Source organism: Leptodactylus fuscus, chromosome 6 (genome assembly GCF_031893055.1).
Source record: "Leptodactylus fuscus isolate aLepFus1 chromosome 6, aLepFus1.hap2, whole genome shotgun sequence".
In the NCBI taxonomy this organism is placed as follows: Eukaryota; Metazoa; Chordata; class Amphibia; order Anura; family Leptodactylidae; genus Leptodactylus; species Leptodactylus fuscus.
In genome coordinates, this window is record NC_134270.1 from 163704782 (window position 1) to 163731284 (window position 26503).

Consider the following 26503-nt stretch of genomic DNA (forward strand, 5'->3'; position numbering starts at 1 on the left):
ACCCTGGAAGTAAAAAAAAACAAGGCCCACTGTGCAATGACCACGACAGTAGTAAAGAGGGGGGGACTACTTCTAAATACATTGGGGTCCCTGAGTCTCCATCCTAAGCAAAGGTGCATAGTGGTTGTCACTCAGCTTTTCACAGATCCTGAACAGCTTTGATCTGTTTTGTCGTATACTCTCCTGCCTGCTTAAGTGTCAGTCTTCACCGGAGTTCGGGGTTCCGTTCGCCGGATAAACGGGCAGAGCCGAAATATAAATGTCCCTTCTGCCGGGATGTCACATGATGAGAGTCCATGATGTCTCAGTCCATGGGAGTGTTCAGCTGGTGGACCTGCATCTCCTGCTCCAGGTCAAAGAGGTTGACGGAATCGGCGGCGGTGACGGGCAGGGGGTCGGTGCTGTGGTCTTTATAGTTGTGTAGTAGGTGCTCGTTGCCCAGCGTGGCGGAATATATGGAGTCGGTCTCTCCTCGCAGGGTCAGGACGTTCCTCAGTGACAGCCCCAGGCGGGGGGCGCTGTTGGAGTTGCGTACGGACAGCGAGATGACTCTGGAGCGTCGGCAGCAGGGCATGTACTTCCCCATGGCACGCTTGAAGTCTCTCATGAAGAGGGGGTAGATGATGGGGTTCATGGTGCTGTTACAGTACCCCAGCCACGTCAGGACGTCAAACAGGTCAGGGGGGACGCAGTCACAGACAGCCTGCATGGCACAGCAAGACAACAGTCACCACACTGGGTACAATTTACAAGACGCCAGAATAATATTTACAGGGAAACGTCTACTGGGCTGACCCTTTAATTTAAAGGGATTCTACCATTAAAATCAAATTTTTTGTCCCTAACGTAGGAATAGCCTTAAGAAAGGCTATGCTTCTCCTACCTTTAGATGTGTTCTCCTCGCCGCCGTTCCGTAGAAATCACGGTTTTCGCCGGTATGCAAATGAGTTATCTCGCAGCACTGGGGGCGGTCCTCGGCGCTCAAACAGCACTGGGGGCGTCCCCAATGCTGCAAGAGAACTCTCCAGCGACGCCTCCATCTTCTTCAGGAACAGGCTTTTCTTCCGGGGTTTGGCTTCAAACTTCTCGGCCTTGGGCAGCTGACTGCGCATGCCTGCCGGCCACATGAAGATGGCCACTTACCATTCTGTGTAAGCGGTCATTTTCTTGTGGCTGGCGGGCATGTGCAGTCAGCTTTGCCCGAGGTCTAGAAGTTTGAAGCCAACCCCTGGAAGAAGACGCGTGAAGAGGCCGTTCTTGAAGAAGATGGAGGCGGAGCTGGAAATTTCTCTCGCAGCATTGGGGACGCCTCTGGCGAAAATCAGGATTTCTACGGAACGGTGGTGCGGAAAAGACATCTAAAGGTAGGAGAAGAATAGCCTTTCTTAAGGCTATTCCTACGTGTTATGGACAAAAAATTTGATTTTAATGGTAGAGTCCCTTTAAGGGAACATCTGGACAATGATAGTGAGCTCCACTTGCTCTTCACATGGCCATGATGCCGCTCAGTCCAATAAGTCAAATAAGTGAATTGAGCTGTAATACCGAGCACAGCCACTATACAAGGAAAGGCGCTATGCTTGGTAAGTAGTGAAGAGGTCAAAACAATCAATGGTACCAACTCAACGACCTCTTAGGGTGCATTCACACTGAGTAAACGCTAGCTTATTTTGTAGAGTAAAATTACACTTGTAAATTTTGCTATCCCATTGACTTCAATGACATTTTACAGGCGTATTTTTACAGGCGTATTTTTACACTTGTAAAAAAATATCATTGAAGTCAATGGGATAGCAAAATTTACAAGTGTAATTTTACTCTACAAAATAAGCTAGCGTTTACTCAGTGTGAATGCACCCTTAGGGTGCGATCATACGATGTAGCGTGATCTGGCACATATACACGTGTCAGCAGATTGCGCGCTCAAAAAGATCCCATTCATTTCAATGGGAGTTACAAGCGTATACGCCGCGTTATTTTGCGCCCATGATTTTGCGGCCGCAAAATAACGCGGCGTATACGCTTGCAACTCCCATTGAAATGAATGGGATGTTTTTGAGCGCGCAATCTGCTGATGTGTATACGTGCCAGATCACGCTACATGTTACATCGTGTGAACGCACCCTTATGGCTTCACACGGGGGCAAAGAGGCGGATTTTGACGGTGGATTTTGCCTCAAAATCCACCTCATTACAATAGTGGTCGATGTAGACCGCTAGCTTTTTTTTTTCTTCTAGCAGTTTTTCGCCGCTAGCAGAAAAAAGAAGCAACATGGCCTTTCTTCACGCGTTTTCCGCCTGAAGAAAGCAATAGAAGTGAATGGGAGGTGAAAAACGCATGTTTTTTTTCCACGTGGAAAAAAACGCCCCTAGCTGAGCTTTGACGGGACAGAAATAACCTGCTTGAGTTATGTTTCTGGAAAAGCTGGGTGATGACCGATAGGGATGATCCCACAGGGGTCGCCACACAGCTTTCCTACAACCCCGACTGACATATCACAACACTCTTACCTGAACCACATTGGCGACAAAGAATGGAAGCCAGGCCACGAAAAACATGCCCAGTAGGATGCCCAGGGTGAGACTTGCCTTGAGAGCCTTCTTACTGTGCTTAGTGACAAACTTCCTGCCCTCCACGACCGGAACCGCCAGCACCTGGGGAGATGACAGAGAAAAATGTAAGTATAAGTAGCTCAACGCTGGTCTGCCAAAGCCTGAGCTGCCAGGGCATGACACTTAAAGGGGCCTTATCCCTTTTTATTCCAAAAACAGCGCCACTCTTGCCAATGGGGGTGACTGGTATTGCAGCTTATGAGAGTGCTGCTGTTTCTGGGTTAAAAAAAATAGCAAAATTTGCTTCCAGTAGGGGGCAGCAGTGCGATCCTGAGAGCTAATAGACAACCGTCAGAATGGTGAGTGCCGCTCTGGAGCATGCTCAGTAGTGTAAGGACTGATCTGTAATACGCTGTAGCGTCATATTATATAAGTCGCTTCATTTTTGCATCCAGTTACAGTCTAATCGGACCCATCAACATAAGCTCGGATTAGTCACGCATCATTTATTCCGGTCATGCCAAATCCCCCTGGCGCTGCGGCCGCGCTCACATGTAACCTGCCAATCTTCCATCTGTCAGTGGATTACATGCACATCTGCAGCCGAGCCCTGGTAAGTGTAATATAGGTCAGGCCGCCGCAGATCAGAGATGGCGATCAGCGCCTCCGCCTCAGGTTTGTTCCTTATCCGCAGTGTTAAATTTCACATGTGGAATCGGAAACAGTCTCTGACCTAATATATCTCACAGGTGAGGGTTTGTTATACCATATTGGTGCAGGTACCTTGTTACACTGACAATACTGGGGCAAATGTGGGACATCAGTTTGGGAGAACTCGGCCTGACAGATTTACTGTGGTGCTGTGTGTTGTTGCGGATCAGAGCAACGGACACAAGGACCACAAATGGAGACCGACAGACCCCATTGGAATTTTTGAACGGACTCCGATGTGACCGTAACCTCTCCGGTGCAAGTTCTAAATGACATCCTGGATGGCGTAGGTCAGGGTCAAGTTTTAACTCTTTCCCAACATCTCTGTACTACTACGGTGGGTATCGGGTGTTTAAATTTGGCAGTCTCCTTTTGTATTGTATACTGAGCGTGGGTATTAACCCTCCCAATGCCACGGACAACCTTATAAAAATATTCTTCCCATATATTGAACTCCACAGTGAGAACAAAACTCAAAGGAGCCAAACCGCCATTTTTTCATAACATTTTCCGAAAAAGCGATTAAAACATCAGACATTCCCCAAAATATATAAATAAAAAGTACACCTGGCCCCGCAAAAAGAAAGACACCATATGCATCCCCGGTCACAAAAATATTTAAAAAAAAGCGATGGGTGTCATATGAATATGGCAACCCCCCAAAAAATGATTTTTTTAGTTGTTAAGGTTTGTATTGCTTTTAAGAGGTTATGATCTCAAAAAAACTATATAAATTTGGTATCTCCGTAATTGTACCAACCCACAGAATGTAAGTGACAAGCAGTGGCGTAACTAGGAATGGTGGGGCCCTGTGGCGAGCTTTTGACATATTCCCCCCCACCCCCCCGGAAGACCTCAACCGATGCCCCCCCCCCCCCTCATTCCTGCGTGCTCTATTATTCCCCATAGTGGCCCCTGCACATAGTATTATCCCCCATAGTGGCCCCTCCACACAGTATTATCCCCCATAGTGGCCCCTGCACACAGTATTATGCCCCTGCACACAGTATTATGTCCCATAGTGGCCCCTGCACACAGTATTATACCACATAGTGGCCCCTGCACACAGTATTATACCACATAGTGGCCCCTGCACACAGTATTATACCACATAGTGGCCCCTGCACACAGTATTATACCACATAGTGGCCCCTGCACACAGTATTATACCACATAGTGGTGCCTGCACAGAGTATTATACCACATAGTGGCCCCTGCACACAGTATTATACCACATAGTGGCCCCTGTACACAGTATTATACCACATAGTGGTGCCTGCACAGAGTATTATACCACATAGTGGCCCCTGCACACAGTATTATACCACATAGTGGTGCCTGCACAGAGTATTATACCACATAGTGGCCCCTGCACACAGTATTATACCACATAGTGGCCCCTGCACACAGTATTATACCACATAGTGGCCCCTGCACACAGTATTATACCACATAGTGGTGCCTGCACACAGTATTATACCACATAGTGGCCCCTGCACACAGTATTATACCACATAGTGGTGCCTGCACAGAGTATTATACCACATAGTGGTGCCTGCACAGAGTATTATACCACATAGTGGCCCCTGCACACAGTATTATACCACATAGTGGTGCCTGCACAGAGTATTATACCACATAGTGGCCCCTGCACACAGTATTATACCACATAGTGGCCCCTGCACACAGTATTATACCACATAGTGGTGCCTGCACAGAGTATTATACCACATAGTGGTGCCTGCACAGAGTATTATCCCCCATAGTGGCCCCTGCACACAGTATTATACCACATAGTGGCCCCTGCACACAGTATTATACCACATAGTGGTGCCTGCACAGAGTATTATACCACATAGTGGCCCCTGCACACAGTATTATACCACATAGTGGTGCCTGCACAGAGTATTATACCACATAGTGGTGCCTGCACAGAGTATTATACCACATAGTGGTGCCTGCACAGAGTATTATACCACATAGTGGTGCCTGCACAGAGTATTATACCACATAGTGGCCCCTGCACACAGTATTATACCCCATAGTGGTGCCTGCACAGAGTATTATGCCCTATTGTGGACACCCACGAACAATTATTATACTCGGGGGACTTTTCAGAGTATAATAATCGGAAACCCAGGGGGGATACCAACATAAAAACACTGTTACTTACCTTTCCCCGGCTCCGCTGCAGTCCTCGGTGGTGTCAGCCACCTTCAATGACGTTCGGGACGTCACATAACCCGGAACACAGGCTCCGATCATGTGACTTCAGGGACGTCACAGAAGTGGTCTCGAAGCCTGTCTGGAGCCCAGAGAGGTAAGTAAAAGCGTTTTTTATGTTCTCTTACCTCTCCTGGGCCTCCGATCATTATACTCAGGGGCCTGAAAAGACCCCTGAATATAATTATAGTGTGGGGCCCGCGGCATCACTTACCGATCCTGGCCTCTGCCAGAATCAGTAAGCAAATAGGGCCCGTTCCCGGCTGGAGTAGCCGGTAAAGGCCTATTATGAAAAGAAAAAACAGCAGTAGCGGCTGTCGTCGGGCCCCTAATGTCCTGGGCCCTGTGGCAGCCACTACCACTGCTAACCCGGTAGTTACGCCCCTGATCCTATTCATTTCAGTAGGAGTCAGACGCCACATGAGTGCTGTCTCTGGTAATGCTTGGCATCCTATAGAGTTCGATGGACCCTTGGAACAGGCATTTAGGCCCCACATTCTTGTGGTCTGTGCATTGACCAATGGTGAGAATCCCTGTGTGGAGAAATATCTGCTATCCTATAGATAAGGGGATGAGTCTTGTTCCCTGTGCAAACCCTTTTTAGGAGCAAATCTGCACCTAACGTTCCTTAAAGGGAGTGCGCGCCAAGTTTATGTGTTATTTTTACAGAAGTTTTCATGAAGCCACTAAAAAAAATAATAAATCCTGCAATTTTCATTCCATCCACTAAGACTAATAATAGACTGGCATTTACCAATTCTGTAGGGGGTTTTCATTTACATCACTGACAGGATTACAATAGAAGATAACACCCATAGTGACCCAGCATTACATCCACTACTAATAATAGATGATGTCACAGCTTATCTCCTCTCCCCTGCACAGAGCATGCCCAGAAAACTCTCCCATAGACCTCAATGAGTCGGCTCCAGAATACTGCTACCTATGACCATGATGGTGCTGTAAAGCAGATCACTAAATGCTGTTAACAGAGCAGAGGAGAAACTCAGGCAAAATGGCAGCCCCCATTTTTAATTGGTGACGCATTCCCTTTAAGAATGTATATCATGCATAAGGAATTAAAAATGGGGAATCCTGGAAGAGTCAAATAGTCTGGATTTCAGAGCCGCTGCAGAGCATCACTCCCCTGGTGCCCATGACACGTATACATGGATTTGGTTGTCATTGACCCCCTTGAGATGTAGAACCCCCCGGGGAGGCATTTAGGGTGCGGCCTCTTTAAGGGTTACTTAGGCGGCACAGAGTTTATGACAAACATGTCAGGCAGATCAATCTGGAATAAAATCTGGGACATGGAAACCATAGTGCAGAGAATGGCGGCTCCCCCTCCCCCGGCACACACTGAGTTGGCACGGGTTACCCTGCAGCAGAGGGTAGAGGGGTGTGGATGTTTTATGCATGCGGGTGCACTGGTACCAAGCCTGGCATGAGACTGTAGCCCACAGTTCTCATGTTCAGGACTGGAAACATATTACAAGGCGTTTGGGGAGGGGGGAGACATGTGACTCATCCCAGCGCCTGTTCTGCAGGGTAAATCACACTCGTGCTGTGTGCAGCAGAACCAAAGATCAGGGTGAATTCACACATGGCAGATAAATACTGAAAATCAGTTCCATACAAGTGAATGAGGAGGCTTCCTAAGCAAGTTTCCTAAGCAAGCAGAAGAATGGAACAAACTGAAACAAATCTGCTATGTCTGAATATACCCTAAGACTCCTATAGCATCAAATATTGCATATACTGCCACCTGCTGTCCGGGCATATTGTGTCTAACCGGACCACAGTCCTGGTATATGCAACTCCTGCCCAGCATACTATACAAACTACACAGTAATGGTAGCACTACCGCTAATAACCACAAGGTGTCACCGTGTAAGGGAGCTATCACCACCTAATGGCCACAGTGAGTAATGCAGGTCTGATTTAGTTTTCAATGTTTTGAGATTAAGAAGAATTAATTACTTCCTGGTCAGAGAGGAAACAATATTATTACTGCCTGTCATAAAGTATAATGATTTACTGACACTAAGAAACAAGGACGTATTATCCATCGTGGGATTCATAGTGTACAAGACACAACTACAAGGATCACATTTCCTTAATACTCTGAAAAGCAATAAATCATAAATCACTGTTATTTCCGTATCAGCTAATGATTGTGATACATATTTATAAGCTCCGTATGTCAGGTGCCATTATTAGGTATTTATGGACACTGCACATTACCACTTCTCTTATTCTGTATATAAGGACACTGCACAGTACCACTTCTCTTATTCTGTATATATGGACACTGCACAGTACCACTTCTCTTGTCCTGTATACTGGGTGTAATCCTCAGTATCTGCTCTTATTCTGTATATATGGACACTGCACAGTACCACTTCTCTTATTCTGTATATAAGGACACTGCACAGTACCACTTCTCTTATTCTGTATATATGGACACTGCACAGTACCACTTCTCTTATTCTGTATATATGGACACTGCACAGTACCACTTCTCTTGTCCTGTATACTGGTGTAATTCTCAGTATCTGCTCTTATTCTGTATATATGGACACTGCACAGTACCACTTCTCTTATTCTGTATATATGGACACTGCACAGTACCACTTCTCTTATTCTGTATATAAAGACACTGCACAGTACCACTTCTCCTGTCCCGTATATACATGCAGTTAGTTGGGTGGCCGGTACACACCTGCACATGGTCTTCAGACATATTGGGCACATTTGTGGTCAGAGATGCCACTTGCACCGCTTGCTTCCTCGCCGCCAGCAGGATCCTGCAGTAGGTGAATGAAATGGCCGCTGATGGGAGAAAGAAGGTGAGACAGGAGGCGATCAAGGCGTAGGGTAAGCTGACCAGCAGACGACACTGCACGTCCTCCGATGTCAACGTCAGGTTAGACTGGTGCAACTCAAAGTCTGGGTCATGCCAACCCATCTTAATGGGCAAGAAAGAAGCCAAAGCAGCCAAGGTCCATGTGGCCAAAATCAATCCCAGAGCCCTGCAGGAGGTCATGCGTAGCTTGTACTTCAGCGGAGAGATAATAAGCAGGTAGCGGTCCAGACTGATGACACACAGGTTGAGTATAGACGCGCTGCAGCACATGACATCGAAGGAATACCAGACACTGCAGAACTCCGCGTCTAAGATCCACCGTTCATAGAGTTCGTTCAGCATGGCGGGTGGCATCACCACCAGGCCTACCATGAGGTCCGACATAAACAGGGACACCAAGAAGTAATTAGATGTGTTCCGGAGGGATCTCTGGGTGAAGATGAGTAAGATAAGTAAGGAGTTTCCTAAGGTGGTGATAAAGATGATGAAGGAAAGAAAGACGGCCATCCAGATCCGCCGCCCATTAGGAGATGCCCCCTCTGCCTCATTGCCATAAAGATCATCCCAATGTTCATCCATTTGGTGAGCCATGAAGAATGATCCTATCAAGACGTGACAACTGTGATTGTCTCCTCTTTGCTGAGTGTCTCTCCATCGATCCTAGACCTTCTCCACCATCCCAAACCTTGTCCTGTCTTATCTTCTCCACCATCCCTGCCCCAGGTCATTCTTATCCTGTTTGTTCTTCAACATTTTGAACCTGGTCTCCTACTATCTTTTCATTTTCTCCACCACCAAGACTCTGGACCTGTCTTATGTTTCTAACTTCTCCACTGTCTTTGATCTAACTTATCTTCTTACCTTCTTAACCACCAAGATCCTGGTTCTTGCTATAGTTGAACCTTCTTGACTAATATAGTCCTCTCTTAAAGTCATTATCCATATCTTGGACCCATCTTAGCTCCTCGTCTTTAGATCCTGGTCCTATCCTATCTTCTCAGATTCACCACTATCTTGGTCTTATCTTCTTACCTTCTCCACCACCAAAATTCTGGTTCTTGCTATGTTAGCACCTTCTTTACTAACACAGTCCTTTCTTACATTCTTCACTATCCATATCTTGGACCCATCTTAGCTCCTCATCTTTAGATCCCGCTCCTGTCCTATCTTCTCACATTCACCACTATCTTGGTCTTATCTTCTTACCTTTTCAACCACCGAGATCCTGGTCCCATCTCAGTTTCTCACCTTTTCCACCACTAAGATCCTGTTATATCTCCTCACCTCCTCTAGTTTTCGAGTCCTGTCTTGTCACCTTTTTCACCATCTGAGTCCTGTTCTATCTTCTCACCTTCTCCACTAGCCTGGTCCTGCGTTATCCTTTACCTTCTCCTCCACTTCTACCTATGTCCCATGTTGGCTTCTCACCTTCTCCACCACTAAGATCCTTGCCCCATCTTCTCTTCACACCTTTTCCACCATCGGATCCCGTACTATCTCCTCATCTTCTTCTCTGTGTTGGTCCTGTCCTATCTTCTCGGCTTCTCCACCATCTTCGCTCTGCTTTGCTCTTATTCCTTTCACTTTTTCTTCTTCTTTTCCACTTTTTCGTTGATCTCTTTAATTGTGATCCGTCTCTGTCCTCGTCGTCCTACGTCTTCCCGTCTCTAATAATAATCTGGGCTCGGTAGTTGTTCCTTCCCTGTAATTACTCTGCTTTCCTGCAGTTTATTGTGTCTTCCCCTGTCGCGCTGTCACTTCTCCTCTGTGAGACTCTCCTCGTCGTCTCCGCCATGCCTCCCCCCCCCCGCCCGCAGAAGCAGCAGAGCTGGCAGAGGCGATTTTAATCACATGTAAGAACCTTCAGAAGGCAGCGAATGTGAGATGTATACAAGCAAGCGGTGAATGAGCAGCGACTGACAAGGAAGATCTGGGAACTCCAGCGTTAGGTCCAACCCCTCCAGCCCCTTCCTCTCTCCGCCAGGCGAAAATCTCATCATCTCCGGGAATGATTGACTTTTCCAACAAAACAAAACACATCACTCAGTGGCCATCAGATGCCAACACAGCGGAAATACAGCGGCAGGGACCAGAATTCAGTGCCGCTAATGTTCCTTGACAGGTCAACAGGTGCAGCTCGGGAAGGGTTAATATAGGGGATAACACCGTCTGACCCCCTCCCCTCCCCCAGCTGTGACTGATGTTTACTGAGAAGTTAATGGGAAAATAAATCTATGCAGCTAGATTGAGATCAAGTGATTTATAATATTCTGATCTCTAGTAGGGGGCATTACAGCAAATAACATACCTAGCTGCTGCAGAACCTCTTTATAGACACCCCTGCTTCTGAAAAATCTCATAATACACACCTCAGCTGCTGCAGAACCTCATAATGCACACCTCATCTGCTGCAGATCATCATAATAGACACCTGAGCTGCTGCAGAACCTCATAATGCACACCTCATTGCTGCAGATCATCATAATAGACACCTGAGCTGCTGCAGAACCTCATAATGCACACCTCATCTGCTGCAGAACATCATAATACACACACAAGTGCTGAAGAACCTCATAATATACACCTAAGCTGCTGCAGAACTTCATAACGTACACCTGTGTACTACAGAAGTTTATAATAAACAACATCATAATATACACCTCAGCTTCTGCAGAACCTCACAATATACCCCCATGTGGTGCAGAACATCACAATACACACCTCAGCTGCTGCAGAACCTCATAATACACACCTCAGCTGCTGCAGAACCTCATAATACACACCTCAGCTGCTGCAGAACCTCATAATACACACCTCACCTGCTGCAGAACCTCACAATATACCCCCATGTGGTGCAGAACATCACAATACACACCTCAGCTTCTGCAAAACATCATAATACACACCTCAGCTGCTGCAGAACATCATAATACACACCTCAGCTGCTGCAGGACATCATAATACACACCTCAGCTGCTGCAGAACATCATAATACACACCTCAGCTGCTGCAGAACATCATAATATACAAGTCAGCTGCTGCAGAACCTCATAATACACACCTCAGCTGCTGCAGAACATCATAATACACACCTCAGCTGCTGCAGAACATCATAATATACAAGTCAGCTGCTGCAGAACCTCATAATACACACCTCAGCTGCTGCAAAACATCATAATACACACCTCAGCTGCTGCAGAACCTCATAATACACACCTCAGCTGCTGCAGAACATCATAATACACACCTCAGCTGCTGCAGAACTTCATAATACACACCTCAGCTGCTGCAGAACCTCATAATACACACCTCAGCTGCTGCAGAACCTCATAATACACACCTCAGCTGCTGCAAAACATCATAATACACACCTCAGCTGCTGCAAAACATCATAATACACACCTCAGCTGCTGCAGAACATCATAATACACACCTCAGCTGCTGCAGAACCTCATAATACACACCTCAGCTGCTGCAGAACATCATAATATACAAGTCAGCTGCTGCAGAACATCATAATACACACCTCAGCTGCTGCAGAACCTCATAATACACACCTCAGCTGCTGCAGGACATCATTATATACAAGTCAGCTGCTGCAGAACATCATAATATACACCTCAGCTGCTGCAGGACATCATAATACACACCTCAGCTGCTGCAGAACATCATAATACACACCTCAGCTGCTGCAGAACATCATAATACACACCTCAGCTGCTGCAGAACATCATAATACACACCTCAGCTGCTGCAGAACATCATAATACACACCTCAGCTGCTGCAGAACATCATAATACACACCTCAGCTGCTGCAGAACATCATAATATACAAGTCAGCTGCTGCAGAACATCATAATACACACCTCAGCTGCTGCAGGACATCATTATATACAAGTCAGCTGCTGCAGAACATCATAATATACACCTCAGCTGCTGCAGAACCTCAAAATAAACACATTATCTGTTTCAGAAATGTATAATACGCACCTCAGCCGCTGCACAATATAATAATATACAGTATCCAAACGTATGCAGACATCATGGCATCCACCTCAGCTGCTGCAGAACATCATAATACACCTCTCAGCTGCTGTGAAACCTAAAAATACAAATGTAAGCCGTGCTGTAGAACATCACAATACCTCACCCAATCCCTGCCAATAGGCAGACCATCTCAATGTGTTTATCAATCACTGCTTCTGCAAAAAAGAAGTTCTGCAGCGGCTTAGATATGTATTAGACAATACAATGCCTCAGCTGCTGCAGGACACCTTTAAAAACAGTAAGCCAGGCCTCAAGTCAAACACTGAACAATGAACATCATGTTCCTCCTAATGCTTTAAATTCGCTTCTATGGAGATTATTGTACAAGTGTATTTAAAGGGGAAGTCAAGCAATAGCCAAGAATCCAATGTAGGAGAAACGCGTTGTAGAGCCGGGAACTGACCGCGGTGCTGAATCCGTGTCTATTCACACTCTGAAGATTTCCCGACCTGCAGAAATAGCAAAATCAAGCAGTTTACAGACCTAATAGTTGTCACAGCTGAGGGTTTGTTACAATCCAGTCTACTGTAGACAATCCTCTGTGCTCCGAATCTCGACTATAGCGCAGAACCTTTCAATATAGAGTTATGAAGCCTTAGATACAAGAGACTAAGCCGTCCCTTTAATGCTAGCATATAGTGGAGTTCCCCTTTAAGAGCGGAGCATTATGCATTCCAGTAGCGTCCATCGAGTGGCGGCAATATTCGGTGACATCTAATTACTCAGGATGTCATTATCCCCTCAGGTCCTCCATCTCATTATAAAGCTCTTTCCTGGAGGACGCTTTCCGTAAGTGTTAATCACCTGACTGCGCCCCTCGCCCCGCACACACCGCCGCCGCCTCTATCAGTTCACTGATGATCCCTGTGTTCTCTCCATATTATAGACAAGGGTCACACCCCACATATATCATGGCCTCATGTGGCGATTAGTAAAATCCCCCCTCCTAGGTCGCTCAGGGGTTGTCACCCAGCTTTCCTAGGTTCCTGAATAGGAAATCCACCTAATGAAACAATCCACAAATGGAAATGATGCGTGAAATTTGCTCAATCGAGTTACGATCTTTTCCAATCCCGATCGCTCAACCCCAGTGACAGGTTCCCTTTAAATCTAGAAGGATCATTTTAGTGGACTTTTACATTAAAAGCTCTTACGTAATGTTGCCTGATGACAATGACTCCCTTCCGCAGAGGAGCTATTCATATAATATCTGTGCCAAGGACAGTATATAGGCCGGCGTATAGTCTGTAGATCAGCGGAGAAGCGGTATACAATCCCGCTCTTGTTTTCTCCCTTACTTTATGATGACGACAGTCACCCCGGTATATATCGGATTGCAATGTATACATCACCTCTAATCGGGAACATCCACGTGTTTTCTTAAGCCCCAGCCCTTTTCAAACCGGGAATTGGCGATGATTGTCAGATATAATTCCATAAAAATGGGAGATCTAGAAGAGTTGGTAGATCTCGCAAGCCTTCGAATAGGCAGCACACCTTAAATGTCTCCCGTTTGTGGTGTCAGGATTCTGCGTCATTCCCCGACATCTAGAGATGAGCGAGTAGTATTGGATCGAATACCTCGCTGCCATAGGAATGCGAGTAAGCGGCCGAACACCAAGGGGTTAAGCGCATTGAAGATTCGATGTGCTTAACCCTTTGGTGTTCGGCCGCTTACACGCATTCCTATGGCAGCGAGGTATTCGATCCAATACTACTCGCTCATCTCTACTGACATCCAAATGCACATTCAGGGTGTGAAGTTATGTCCATAGACTGTGACGTATATAAGGAGAGGGATATCTATACAGTACACAGCCGGACAAATTCTCAAGCATGCCAAGTACCGGTACAGATAGTGGTCACCCCTCCAGTTGCTGCGATTTCTTCTGCTTGACGCTAGGATCACACTAGCGTAGGTTGTCCTTTGTTCTGGTACATTGAATACGCAGACTTCCATCATGGGGTCCGTGTGCTTTCACTGCTCACCGCTTGCAAATGCGTTCGGTGGTCCGTTCGGGGTCCCCATGCGGATTACCCCGAACGGGCCCTTACCCGCAGAAATAGACTATAATGGGGTCCGCTGGGTTTCTGCCTGAAAAATGTGGAAAGTCCTTCTTGCAGGATTTTCTTCTCGCTGTATTTTTCGAGTGGAATGGGAGACAGAATCCCCGAATGGCGATCGATCGTAAATGTGAACCCAGACTTACATGTGAAACACGACAGACCACATTGACTATAAACAGATCTGTCAGGTGCCGGAAAGTGGCGGACGAAAAAGTTGTGCATGCAGGACTTTTTCATCAGCCAATCACAGGCAGATGTCGCGATGAAGTCTCTGATGCAAATGCAGACTAAGGTCGGACATTGACATTGAGAGATTTGCCACCGTTTCCAGGAATTCAGATCTTTTCGGAAATTCTGTGATGGATAAAGGAGTTTTCTGATGACTTGTCCATAGATACCTGGGACTCCCACGGATTAGCTGATGGAAGTGGCAGTGGCGGTCTGGTGAGCGCTGCTTTCGTGTCACAGGCCATGTGATGTCACGTTTATCAGCCACATGGCCTGCTCGCAGCTTATTTAAGTAAATGAGTCTACGCTGCAGTACCAAGCACAGCCACTATACAATGTGGGGCGCTGTACCTGGTATTGAGGCTGCAGCACTCATCTGAACATTACAGTCTCATCAAACAGCTGATCGGTGGGGGTGCTGTGTGGCGGATCTGATATGAATGATGTATAATAGGATAAGTCATTGATAGTTCAGTCTCTGAAAACATCTTTTACTACAATAAAAGGGGAAACCAAAAACTCCCCATAGCAAACAGCTGAAAAACATAGCAACCAATCACAGTGCAGCTTTGATTTTTCAAGAACACTATACAAGAAGAAAGCTGCACTGTGATTGGTTGATATGGCTAGTCTTAAAACCACAGGCCTTATGGACCACAGCAACCAATCACAGCGCAGCTTTCATTGTTTCAGAGCGTTTTAGTGAATACAAGCTGAGCTCTGATTGGTTACTATGATAGGGCCGTTCTAAACATATAAAACACAGCATTGGCGGGAGTGTAGTCCTACAGTTTGTATTATTTACACCTCGCACATATTCCAATGTCGCTGCGCTCTGATAGGTTGGAGCTGCCTGGTCATGTAAACTTGAGAGCACAAACATGGCCGCCAGTGGCTTCCTAGTCGGGTGTACATACATGGAGCCGACGCAACGTGATGACGTCATGTTTACGGAAGTGTTTGTGACAGTGGACAGGGAGGATGGAGGAGAGACACCGGCAGATCCTGCAGCGGAATCGGGTGCAGCTGGTCAAGTCCCTGGAGGTGAAGAACATCTGGGACCCGCTGGTGGAGAAGGGGGTGTTCAGCAATGACATGATCGAGGAGATCCAGGTGGGGGCAGTAGTGTGCCTGTGTTTGCTTGTATTGGGGTGCACTGGGCTACAGAATGGGGGTCCACAGAGGATCAGGAGCTGGGACATACTGGGGCTTCAAGACAACATAGAGGAGGAGCAGTGAGGGGGGAGGGTGAAGTCCTTATAGGTAACAGGGACTATCCTGGACTGGGCAGGGGTTATGGGGCAGCTGTACACTCGGGGTAACAGTATATAGGGCATAAGATCCAGTGATGCCCCTCCACCAGTGCATGTAAGGGTCTGGCTGTGCCCCACTTCCAATAGGCATAAGGGTCTGGTTGTGTCCCCTCATCCCAATTGGTGTAAGAGTCCAACTGTGCCCCCCCAGTGGCCTTAAGGGTTCCACTGTGGCCCTCAAAAAGCACATAAGTATCTGGCTTGGACCCCCTAAAGGGCATAAGGGTCCAGCTATGGCCGAGCAACTGGCATAAGGGTCTGGCTCTAGTCCCCCAAAGGGCTTTAGGGTCTGACTGAGGCCCCCAAAGGGAATAAGGGTCCAGCTATGGCCGTGCAACTGGCATAAGGGTCTGGCTCTAGTCCCCCAAAGGGCTTTAGGGTCGGACTGAGGCCCCCAAAGGGCATAAGGGTCCAGCTATGGCCGTGCAACTGGCATAAAGGTCTGGCTCTAGTCCCCCAAGGGCTTCAGGGTCTGACTGAGGCCCCCAAAGGGAATAAGGGTCCAGCTATGGCTGTTCAACTGGCATAAAGGTCTGGCTCTAGTCCCCCAAAGGACTTTAGGGTCCGACTGAGGCCCCCAAAGGGCATAAGGGTCCAGCTATGGCCGTGCAACTGGCATAAAGGTCTGGCTCTAGTCCCCCAAAGGGCTTTAGGGTCGGACTGAGGCCCCCAAAGGGCATAAGGGTCCAGCTATGGCCGTGCAACTGGCATAAAGGTCTGGCTCTAGTCCCCCAAGGGCTTCAGGGTGTGACTGAGGCCCCCAAAGGGCATAAGGGTCCAGCTATGGCCGTGCAACTGGCATAAAGGTCTGGCTCTAGTCCCCCAAAGGACTTTAGGGTCCGACTGAGGCCCCCAAAGGGTCCAGCTATGGCCTTGCAACTGGCATAAAGGTCTGGGTCTAGTCCCCCAAAGGACTTTAGGGTCTGACTGAGGCCCCCAAAGGGCATAAGGGTCCAGCTATGGCCTTGCAACTGGCATAAGGGTCTGGCTCTAGTCCCCCAAAGGGCTTTAGGGTCCGACTGAGGCCCCCAAAGGGCATAAGGGTCCAGATGTAAATCACCCTGTAAGGCGCACACTGCATGGAGTGTAAGCTGCTAACTTTTTTTTAAAGCTGATGTCCTGGTTCCAGCATAAGTGAAACTGTATCATGTGACACCCTCATATGACTCAGAATTTCCTTGTCCTTATTATCAGAGGGCCGGGACACGGAGGGATCAGGCTCGACAGTTAGTGATCGATGTACAAACCCGCGGCAGTGACGCTTTCTACCTCTTCCTGCAATGTCTGAGGGAATCCGGGCAGCACGACCTCGCCGACCTCCTACAGGGAAATGGCGGAAAGAAGGAGGTGATAAAACCTTCTTCGCTCCCCCCAACACCAGTCCTGAGATTTCCAGAGGATAAAAGTGAGTCTTCTGGTGTAATATCTCTGCCTGTGTATGTTCCAGTCTGCACTGGACTTCTGAAATTCTATTCAAGAACCAGGAAGCTCAGGATGAGCAGCACTGTAATAAGTAGTCTATTTTTTTTTCTTTCTTCAGGTCCTGTTGAAGAGACCTCTAAGCCCCTGGATATGGAGATGGTTTGTACATATTATTCGTTTTGGCGCGGTTCTTATGCTTCCATCCTCTAAATGACGTCTCTTGTCTCAGGATTATCCCATGAACTTTGACCCCTGCGGCTACTGCCTGATTATCAACAATATGGAGTTCTCTGAGTCATCGGGCTTGTCCTACAGAACCGGCTCCGACATTGACCGTGAGAAGCTGGAGAGGCGGATGCGATCTTATCACTTCGATGTGACGGTTAAGAACAACCTGAGGGCGGCGGTGAGTCTGGGGAGCGATATATTGATAAGACAGAGACATTCCTTCCGTCTGATCACCATAGTGTGCAGTAATCCATAATCTTCCGGATTACAGGATTATAATGTCATTCTGTATACCGGCAGGAGATCCATGAGGAGCTGCAGCGGCTGACCGCCAGGGATCACAATGATCGGGACTGCTGCATGGTGGTCATCCTGTCCCACGGCTGTGAGGTGAGCGCCCCCTGCTGCACACGATTGAATAATCCACCTCAACATAAGGCGGATGTCACAGGTTCACTGGTCAATTCAGGTGTAGGATTTTCGGTGCAAGGCTCACAGTGGTTAAAGGGATTCTACCACTAAAACACATTTTTTTTCTAGTTACCACGTCGGAATAGCCTTTAAAAAGGCTATTCGTCTCTTACCTGTGGAAGTGCTCTCCGCCGCGCCGTTCGTTCAAAATACCGGTTTGTATCGGTATGCTAATTAGTTCTCTCGCAGCGATGGGGGCGTCCCCATTGCAGCTCGAAAACCGACCGCAGCGCCGCCTCTCTGGTCTTCGGTGTCCTCCCCTTGCTTCTTCAGCGTACTGTCGGACACCTGCGCAGTATGCTCTCTGTTCGGCGAAGCTTGCCGAACGTACTGCGCATGCGCGAAAGTGCGGTGCCCGCACTATGGCTGGGACCGCAATTTCGCGCATGCGCAGTACGTTCGGCAATCTTCGCCGAACAGAGCGTACTGCGCAGGCGTCCGACAGTACGCTGAAGAAGCAAGGGGAGGACACCGAAGACCAGAGAGGCGGCGCTGCGGTCGGTTTTCGAGCTGCAATGGGGACGCCCCCATCGCTGCGAGAGAACTAATTAGCATACCGGTACAAACCGGTATTTTGAACGAACGGCGCGGCGGAGAGCACTTCCACAGGTAAGAGACGAATAGCCTTTTTAAAGGCTATTCCGACGTGGTAACTAGAAAAAAATGTGTTTTAGTGGTAGAATCCCTTTAACCCCATTGTGCCTATGAGCAAAACCCTGGAGGAAAACCGAAGCTTTGCTTTAGCTTTCAACCACGGGATGCTCAGGGCCAGAATTTGGAGAAGAATCTGAGGTGGAAGACTCTTTATTTGCCACCATGTGAACCCGACCTTAAAGAGGTTTTCCAGGACTTATTTAGATATGACTTATTGTTAGGAGATGTGATCAGAGGGGATGCGACACCTGGTACCTGCGCCGATCATCTGTTTGAAGACTTAAGAGTGTCGCAGCCTCTTCCCTGGGCCAGTGATTTCACTTTCTTCGGTCTGCATCTGCAATACCAGGCATAGCTCCTACGATAAGTTTGGCACTGAGCTTGGTATTTAGTGAAGAGGCTGCAGCACTCACCTCAAATACTGTGACCTCTTTAATCGGCTGATTGTCAGGGTCCCCGGGTATCAAACCCCACTAATCACATATTGCTGACCTATAAATCAGTCTTGAAAAATCCATTTAGGTAACTTGTTTCTAAATCAGCGTCTTGTTTGTTCTGTCCCTCTAGACCAGACACACTCGGTTTCCAGGTGGGGTGTACGGGACAGACGGAGTGCGGATTCCTGTGGAGAGGATTGTGAACTACTTCAATGGCTACAACTGCCCCGGTCTGCGAGGAAAGCCAAAGCTGTTCTTCATCCAGGCCTGCGGGGGAGGTATGGGTACATACTGAACATAGTCAATCTTGTCTCTGCATACTAAATGCTATTTATTGTTCACTGTTATCAGCCATTTCAGACAGACTGCAGGTCAGGTGCATGTACTTTATTTTTTTTTTTTTCAAATCTTTATTTAAGAATAAATACAGAACAGCAAACAAAAACGGCGTAGGAAAACAAGATCAAAGCCACGTGGTGATGACTCCGAGAAGTGCATTAGTATTGAACATTTTTACAAATTTTTGTCTGAGACAGGGGTGGGGAGGGGGGGATAGGCAGGGGAGAAACAAAAGACATTAAACGCTACAGTGGATAATAGTATTATACACAGTATACTCATATTAAAGGCAAAGGTAGAGAGTGGAGTAGCTACTAGAGCGAGACACACATAATAGAGCGGAAGAGGGGATCAGTCAAGCTTAGCAAATTGGATGCAAGGGTTCCAGGTCTTATTGCATTTGCCCGAGGCCCATCCAGAAAGCTCCTCACATATGCAAATCTGATTGACCCTAGATACCTATTCAGAGTGGGTGGGTGAAGCGGACTGTGGGCACTTTTGAGGGATGAGGAACTTTGCGGCTGCGAGGAGGTGTGTCGCTAGGTCACGTTTAGTAGGTGCCAGATGGGTGTCAGGCAAAGCCAATGCCAGCTGAGAGAGATATTCGGAAGTCAGGTTTAAGTATAACCCGCATGGAGGACTTGACTGATTACCAGTATGGGCCTAAGGACCGACATGACCACTATATATGGAAGAGAGAGCCTACTTCAACCAACAAAGGTTGCTTTCCGCTAGACGGTTTGCATGCAACCACTGTGGTGTCTTGTACCATCTTGTCAGGAGTTTATAGAGGTTTTCCTGCAACCTCACCCAGGAAGAAAACCTGTGTGACGTGGACAGGACACGCTTGACCTGATCATCTGGCTTCGTAAGCTCTTTATTCATAATATATATATGGAGGACATGGGACACTTTCCTAAGTTTAGGCAGGGGGGGCTAAAATCAATTTTTAAAGTCCATGGATTCCTGCCTCAACTCAAATTTAGCACAGAAAAGCGAGATAGTATGAGACAGATCTCGGCGTTCAAGGGTCACAGACCAGTTAGAGATTATAAGTGGTCATCCAATGGTCAGAAATAGGCAAAGATGAGAGAGGTTTGTCTCACAGACCAGTAATCGACAATATGTTAGGGATTATGGTGCATATAATTTATTGCTAACTCTTATCACCATTTCAGACTGAGGATAGACTGACTGTATACACCTGATCTACAATCTGTTATGTGACTGATATCAGCTGATACTCTTATAAGGTTGTTGCTATACAGTGATTTTGACTGTGAAACCTGTTGCATAGCTAAAATTTTCCAAAATTGATATGTAGCCCTAGCCTAAGACTGCTGTGCTCTAAAAGAGATGGCACTAAATTGGCACTAGAGGTGATGTAGTGCAGTGTTGCCACCTGCTGGTTAGAATGTATATTTCTAGCTCCCAGGCTGCAGACTCTGATGGGTCTCTTGTATTTTGTCTTTTTAGAAGAACAGGATAAAGGTTGTACCGTGGATGTAGGGGACTCGGGAGATCAGCCCAATAAATTTGATACAGATTCCTTACAAAGCGATGCAACCGCCATGCCTCCTGACCAGGATGACACAGATGAGACAGATGCTGTATCCAGACTGCCTACACCTGGTGATATCCTAGTGTCCTATTCAACCTATCCGGGTAAGGGTCACTAAGGTTTAGCTGTAGTTGGTATTTGTATGAACAGTCCATTGTGAGGAGATAGATGCTGCTGCACACATTTACAATGTTAGGTGACAATTTATTAGGGGGCAAGTAATAACAAAGAAAATGCCATGAATGTTCAAGTTGACAAGCATATATGAGTAAAGATGCCACTAGATCAAGGTAATATAACGTTTCGGTCCTTCAGACCTTCATCAGATGTGATCTAGTGCAGGACGGGCAGAGTGACAGGATCCTACTATAATACTGCACCTATGTACAAGAATATAACTACTATAATACTACCACCTATGTACAAGAATATAACTACTATAATACTACCACCTATGTACAAGAATATAACTAGAAGTATAATCTTGTCAAACCGAAGGTTCGATATAAGGGTCCGCGACTCACAGCTTGTAAAAACTTTTCTTTTTATTTCATCCTTTTAAAATTTCTGTTTGCCACCATAGGCTGAAGTATACATTTAAACACAAAAAAACATAGTGTAGACAAGGTAGACACTGGACATGGTGAGTTAAAAACCGCTAGAAAACTGACGCGTTTCGGGACTATTGAGGCGTCCCTTACTCATAGTGAAACTAGCTAGTTTCACTATGAGTAAGGGACGCCTCAATAGTCCCGAAACGCGTCAGTTTTCTAGCGGTTTTTAACTCACCATGTCCAGTGTCTACCTTGTCTACACTATGTTTTTTTGTGTTTAAATGTATACTTCAGCCTATGGTGGCAAACAGAAATTTTAAAAGGATGAAATAAAAAGAAAAGTTTTTACAAGCTGTGAGTCGCGGACCCTTATATCGAATCTTCGGTTTGACAAGATTATACTTCCATTTATTTACTCCAATGAGTCAAGGAGAATAGGGTCGTGCACCAACAATCATCATTTGAACGACTACAAGGGTGAGCTACTTTATATCTTTTTCTATTTAAGAATATAACTACTATAATACTACCACCTATGTACAAGAATATAACTACTATAATACTACTCCTATGTACAAGAATATAACTACTATAATACTGCTCCTATGTACAAGAATATAACTACTATAATACTGCTCCTATGAGTCTCTTGTACATTATAAGAGTGTAATATTTGAGGCCTCTTCTTTAGGTTATGTATCTTGGAGGGAGAAGTTAAATGGTTCTTGGTATGTGGAGACGTTGGACAATGTGTTAGATCAGTACGCCAGGACCGTAGATCTGCAAGCAATGCTGGTCAGGGTAAGAATCCTTTGTAAAATATATATGTTATACATAACGTATATTTTTTTCATTCTTTTCCTATACAATTATGTGGATACACCTCTTTTGTTGTCCCCCCCCCCCCTCCCCGTTGTCCTTTAGTATAGTCTTGGTGCCCTGATATATTTAGTACTAGACTATATTGAGAAATGTCACTATACCACTTCTGTCCTGATACTTGAGCCACACACCTATCAGACATTTTTACACTTCGGCCCCGCTCACACTCCTCAGATTCCTCTTCATTTTCTTTCTGCTTCAGCTTTCCGTAGCTGGTTTCGCTCAGATAAGTGAGTCTGATCAGCGGGAGTCTCACGCCATGGACAGAGATTTTGTGATGTCACAGAATGACGGGCGGGGTTATCTGATGGGGATCTATGATGTCCTAACATTATGTGGTTAATCCGCAGGTTGCAGACAGAGTCTCCGGTAAGGGAACCTACAAGCAGATCCCGGGAATGTTCAATTTTCTGCGGAAAAGATTTTTCTTTAGAACAGGCTGATGTAATGTATCATCATCGCCTCCCAGTGGTTAGTACTGTACCTGCAGGAAGAGCGCAGTAACGTCCTCCTCTCTTTTTGTCCTGGGATCGGAGCGTTTTATGTTCCACCTTAACAAGAACAATCAGGATTTATCTGCCGATCAGGATTACTTACAGGACATAAAGTTGTGGCCAATGAAGCAGTTTACACCGCTCCACACAGGGACAGGATCAGGGCCAATCATTAAAGGGCCCCTGATCTATTTACCAGCAGAGATGCAGGTTTTGTACTTTTTTATGAAAAATAAAAAAAAAATGTGAAAAATTCCCATGTGTTACACATCATTACTTTTTTTTTTGTCTGATTTGCTTTACATCAGCCACATAGATTATAGACACAATAATCTGGACATGTTCACTGGTGTCTCGGGAGAGTTTTCCAGGCATGCTCAGTGACCTGAGTGGAGGTCATAGTTCAGGGAGGGGGACTAGATAACCTTTGACCATCACCTATAGCAGGGATAGGGAACCTTCCGCTCTCCAGCTGCTGTGAAACTACAACTCCCAACATGCTCCATTTACTTCCATGGGAGTTCCAAGAATAGCAGAGCAAGTATGCATGCTGGGAGTTGTAGTTTTGCAACAGCTGGAGAGCCGTACGTTCCCTACCCCTGCCATTGTAATCTATACTGTGATAATAATGAGTTGTTTGCTGAGAAGTGATCTCCACAGAGCAGGAGGTGTCAGCCTATTACTAGGCTTAGTGGGTAAAAGTAGAACTACTGGATTTAAAGGGGTTGTCCAGGCTTAATTTTTTTTCTGGCCTATCCTCAGGATAGGCCATAAATATCCAGTCGGGGCCATCTGTCCGATACACAATATGGGGCAGGAAGCAGAAAGCTCCATCCACTGTATAGCACTTGAGTACCTTCACTGCAGCTCAGCTCCTGGCCACAATACAGCATATGCAGCTTTTTGTTTCCGCCCCTGTATAGTGTATAGCACAGGTGTCATAAACTTCTCCATACAGATGATCTGTCCGGGGGCTAGCTCTCAACCCCCACTGATTAGGTATTTATGGCTTATTCAGAGGATCAGCCATAAAAAGAAATTAAGCCAAGACAACCCCTTTAAAGGGATTCTACCATTAAAACTTTTTTTTTTGTGGCTAAGACGTCGTAGTGGTCTTTAGAAAGGCTATTCGTCTCTTACCTTTAGACGTGGTCTCTGCTGCACCGTTCCTTTGAAATACCGGCTTTTACCGGTATGCAAATGAGTTCTCTCGCAGAGATGGGGGCGGGCCCCAGCACTCAAACAGCGATGAGGACGTCCCCACCGCTGCCAGAGAAGTGTCTCCAAGCGCCACCTCCTTCTTTATCCGCTGCATCATCTTCAATGTCTTCCGGCGCAGGCTCGTAACTTCGAGCAGAGCAGACTGCGCAGGTGCACAGGTCATGGGAAAATGGCCGCTTGCACAGTATTGTTAGTGGCCGTTTTCCCGTGGCCTGCGCAGTCTGCTCTGCACTGCTAGGTTATGAGCCTGCCCCGGAAGAAGACATTGAACATGATGCGGTGGACGAAGAAGGAGGTTGAAGACACTTCTCTGGCAACGGTGGGGACGCCCTCATCGTAGTTTGAACGCTGGGGCCCGCCCCCATCGCAGTGAGAGAACTCATTTGCATACCTGTAAAAACCGGTATTTCTAAGGAACGGCGCAGCGGAGACCACGTCTAAAGGTAAGAGATGAATAGCCTTTCTAAAGACTACTCCGACGTCTTATCCACAAAAAAAAAAAAAAAACAGTTTTAATGGTAGAATCCCTTTAAGGATGGGGCCACACGGTGGCTCAGTGGTTAGCACTGCAGCCTTGCAGCGTTGGAGTCCTGGTGTTCAAATCCTGCCAAGGGCAAAAAAAAACATCTGCAAGGAGTTTGTATGTTCTCCCCGTGTTTGCATGGATTTTCATCCCATATTCCAAAAAAAAAAGACATACTGATAGGCAAAAAATGTACATTGTGAGCTCTATGTGGGGCTCACAATCTACATTCAAAAAAAAAAAAAAAGAATCCCTTTAAGGATTTTTATGAAATATAGATAGTGACATGGGAAAACTTCACCAAAAATTGTTAAAAACAAATGTGTAATGTAAAAACTTGATTTAAGAAATGGGACATTTTCTGGCGACGCATTCCCTTTAAGGACGTGACCCTTGGTTTCCATTCTGTGGGAAGTGACACAGCCGCTGTAAGAAGAGATTTGCAGTGTGTTGATATATCCTTGGGACTGCGTGTTTCCAGTCATCCTGCCAGGAAAAACAGGGAGCTGTAACATGTATTTGTCCCATGGAAGCTTTCATTAGGCTTGTGTGCCTATACTAGTTATGTGGATTCTCGCACAAATGAAGTGTTGTCATAGAGCAGGGGTAGGGAACGTACGGCACTCCAGCTGTTGCAAAACTACAACTCCCAGCATGCATACTTGCTCTGCTGTTCTTGGAACTCCCATGGAAGTGAATGGAGCATGATGGGAGTTTTAGTTTCACAGCAGCTGGAGAGCTGAAGGTTCCCTACTCCTGTCATAGGAACACAGAAAGAGGGGTATATACAGTCCCTCATGTAAAAGCCACAGCTCTGGATGTCAGCTGTATATACAGTCCTTCATATAGAGGCCTTAGCTCAGAATAGTCTGTAAGTGTGGAGTTTGTATATACAGTCCCCCATCTATAGGGCCTCTAATCGGTGTGGGAGGAAACCCGCACAAACATGGGGAGAACATACAAACTCCATGCAGATGTTGTTTTTGGTTGGATTCGAACCCAGGACTCCAGCGCTGCAAGGCTGCAGTGCTGACCACTGTGCCACCTATACTGTCTTTTATATAGAGGCTTAGCATAGCCTAGCAGTGTGTGGGTTGTATATACAGTCTCTCATATAAAGGTCTTTGCTTGTGTGGTTTCTGTATATAAAGGCCTTGGCTCAGTATACTCCATCAGTGTAGTATCTGTATATACAGTCCTTCATGTTGAGGCCTCGGCTCAGTATACTCCATTAGTGTGGTGTCTGTATATAGAGGCCTCGGCTCAGTATACTCCATTAGTGTGGTGTCTGTATATAGAGGCCTCGGCTCAGTATACTCCATTAGTGTGGTGTCTGTATATAGAGGCCTAGGCTCAGTATACTCCATCAGTGTGGTGTCTGTATATAGAGGCCTAGGCTCAGTATACTCCATTAGTGTGGTGTCTGTATATAGAGGCCTAGGCTCAGTATACTCCATCAGTGTGGTGTCTGTATATAGTGGCCTCGGCTCAGTATACTCCATTAGTGTGGTGTCTGTATATAGTGGCCTAGGCTCAGTATACTCCATTAGTATGGTGTCTGTATATAGAGGCCTAGGCTCAGTATACTCCATTAGTGTGGTGTCTGTATATAGAGGCCTAGGCTCAGTATACTCCATTAGTGTGGTGTCTGTATATAGTGGCCTAGGCTCAGTATACTCCATTAGTGTGGTGTCTGTATATAGAG

At 46.4% G+C, this 26503-nt stretch overlaps 2 protein-coding genes across 2 annotated transcripts; one reads left to right on the forward strand and one right to left on the reverse strand.

Moving 5' to 3' along the window:
- Positions 1 to 75: 75 nt before the first annotated feature.
- Positions 76 to 10340, reverse strand: HTR6 (5-hydroxytryptamine receptor 6). Its single transcript, XM_075277899.1, is given in 4 exon segments — positions 76 to 703; positions 2512 to 2655; positions 8213 to 8947; positions 8949 to 10340. Coding segments are annotated over 4 exon segments (1398 nt in total). The 5' UTR covers positions 9069 to 10340; the 3' UTR covers positions 76 to 304.
- Positions 10341 to 15607: 5267 nt separating this feature from the next.
- CASP9 (caspase 9) lies at positions 15608 to 23311 on the forward strand. The gene is made up of 9 exons (XM_075277902.1): positions 15608 to 15812; positions 17207 to 17417; positions 17553 to 17593; positions 17664 to 17840; positions 17963 to 18052; positions 19355 to 19502; positions 21040 to 21228; positions 22370 to 22479; positions 22911 to 23311. The coding sequence occupies exons 1-9, from the start codon at positions 15681 to 15683 to the stop codon at positions 23001 to 23003; spliced, it is 1191 nt and encodes a 396-aa protein (XP_075134003.1). The 5' UTR covers positions 15608 to 15680; the 3' UTR covers positions 23004 to 23311.
- The last annotated feature ends 3192 nt before the right edge of the window (positions 23312 to 26503 follow it).

What these genes read in the sequence shown, in the direction of transcription:
- CASP9 (XM_075277902.1), top strand. Translation starts at nt 15,681, where the DNA reads ATGGAGGAGAGACACCGGCAGATCCTGCAGCGGAATCGGGTGCAGCTG. An exon ending in GAGATTTCCAGAGGATAAAA is followed by an intron (nt 17,418 to 17,552) that starts GTGAGTCTTCTG and finishes TTCTTTCTTCAG; the next exon opens with GTCCTGTTGAAGAGACCTCT. An exon ending in CATCCAGGCCTGCGGGGGAG is followed by an intron (nt 19,503 to 21,039) that starts GTATGGGTACAT and finishes TTGTCTTTTTAG; the next exon opens with AAGAACAGGATAAAGGTTGT.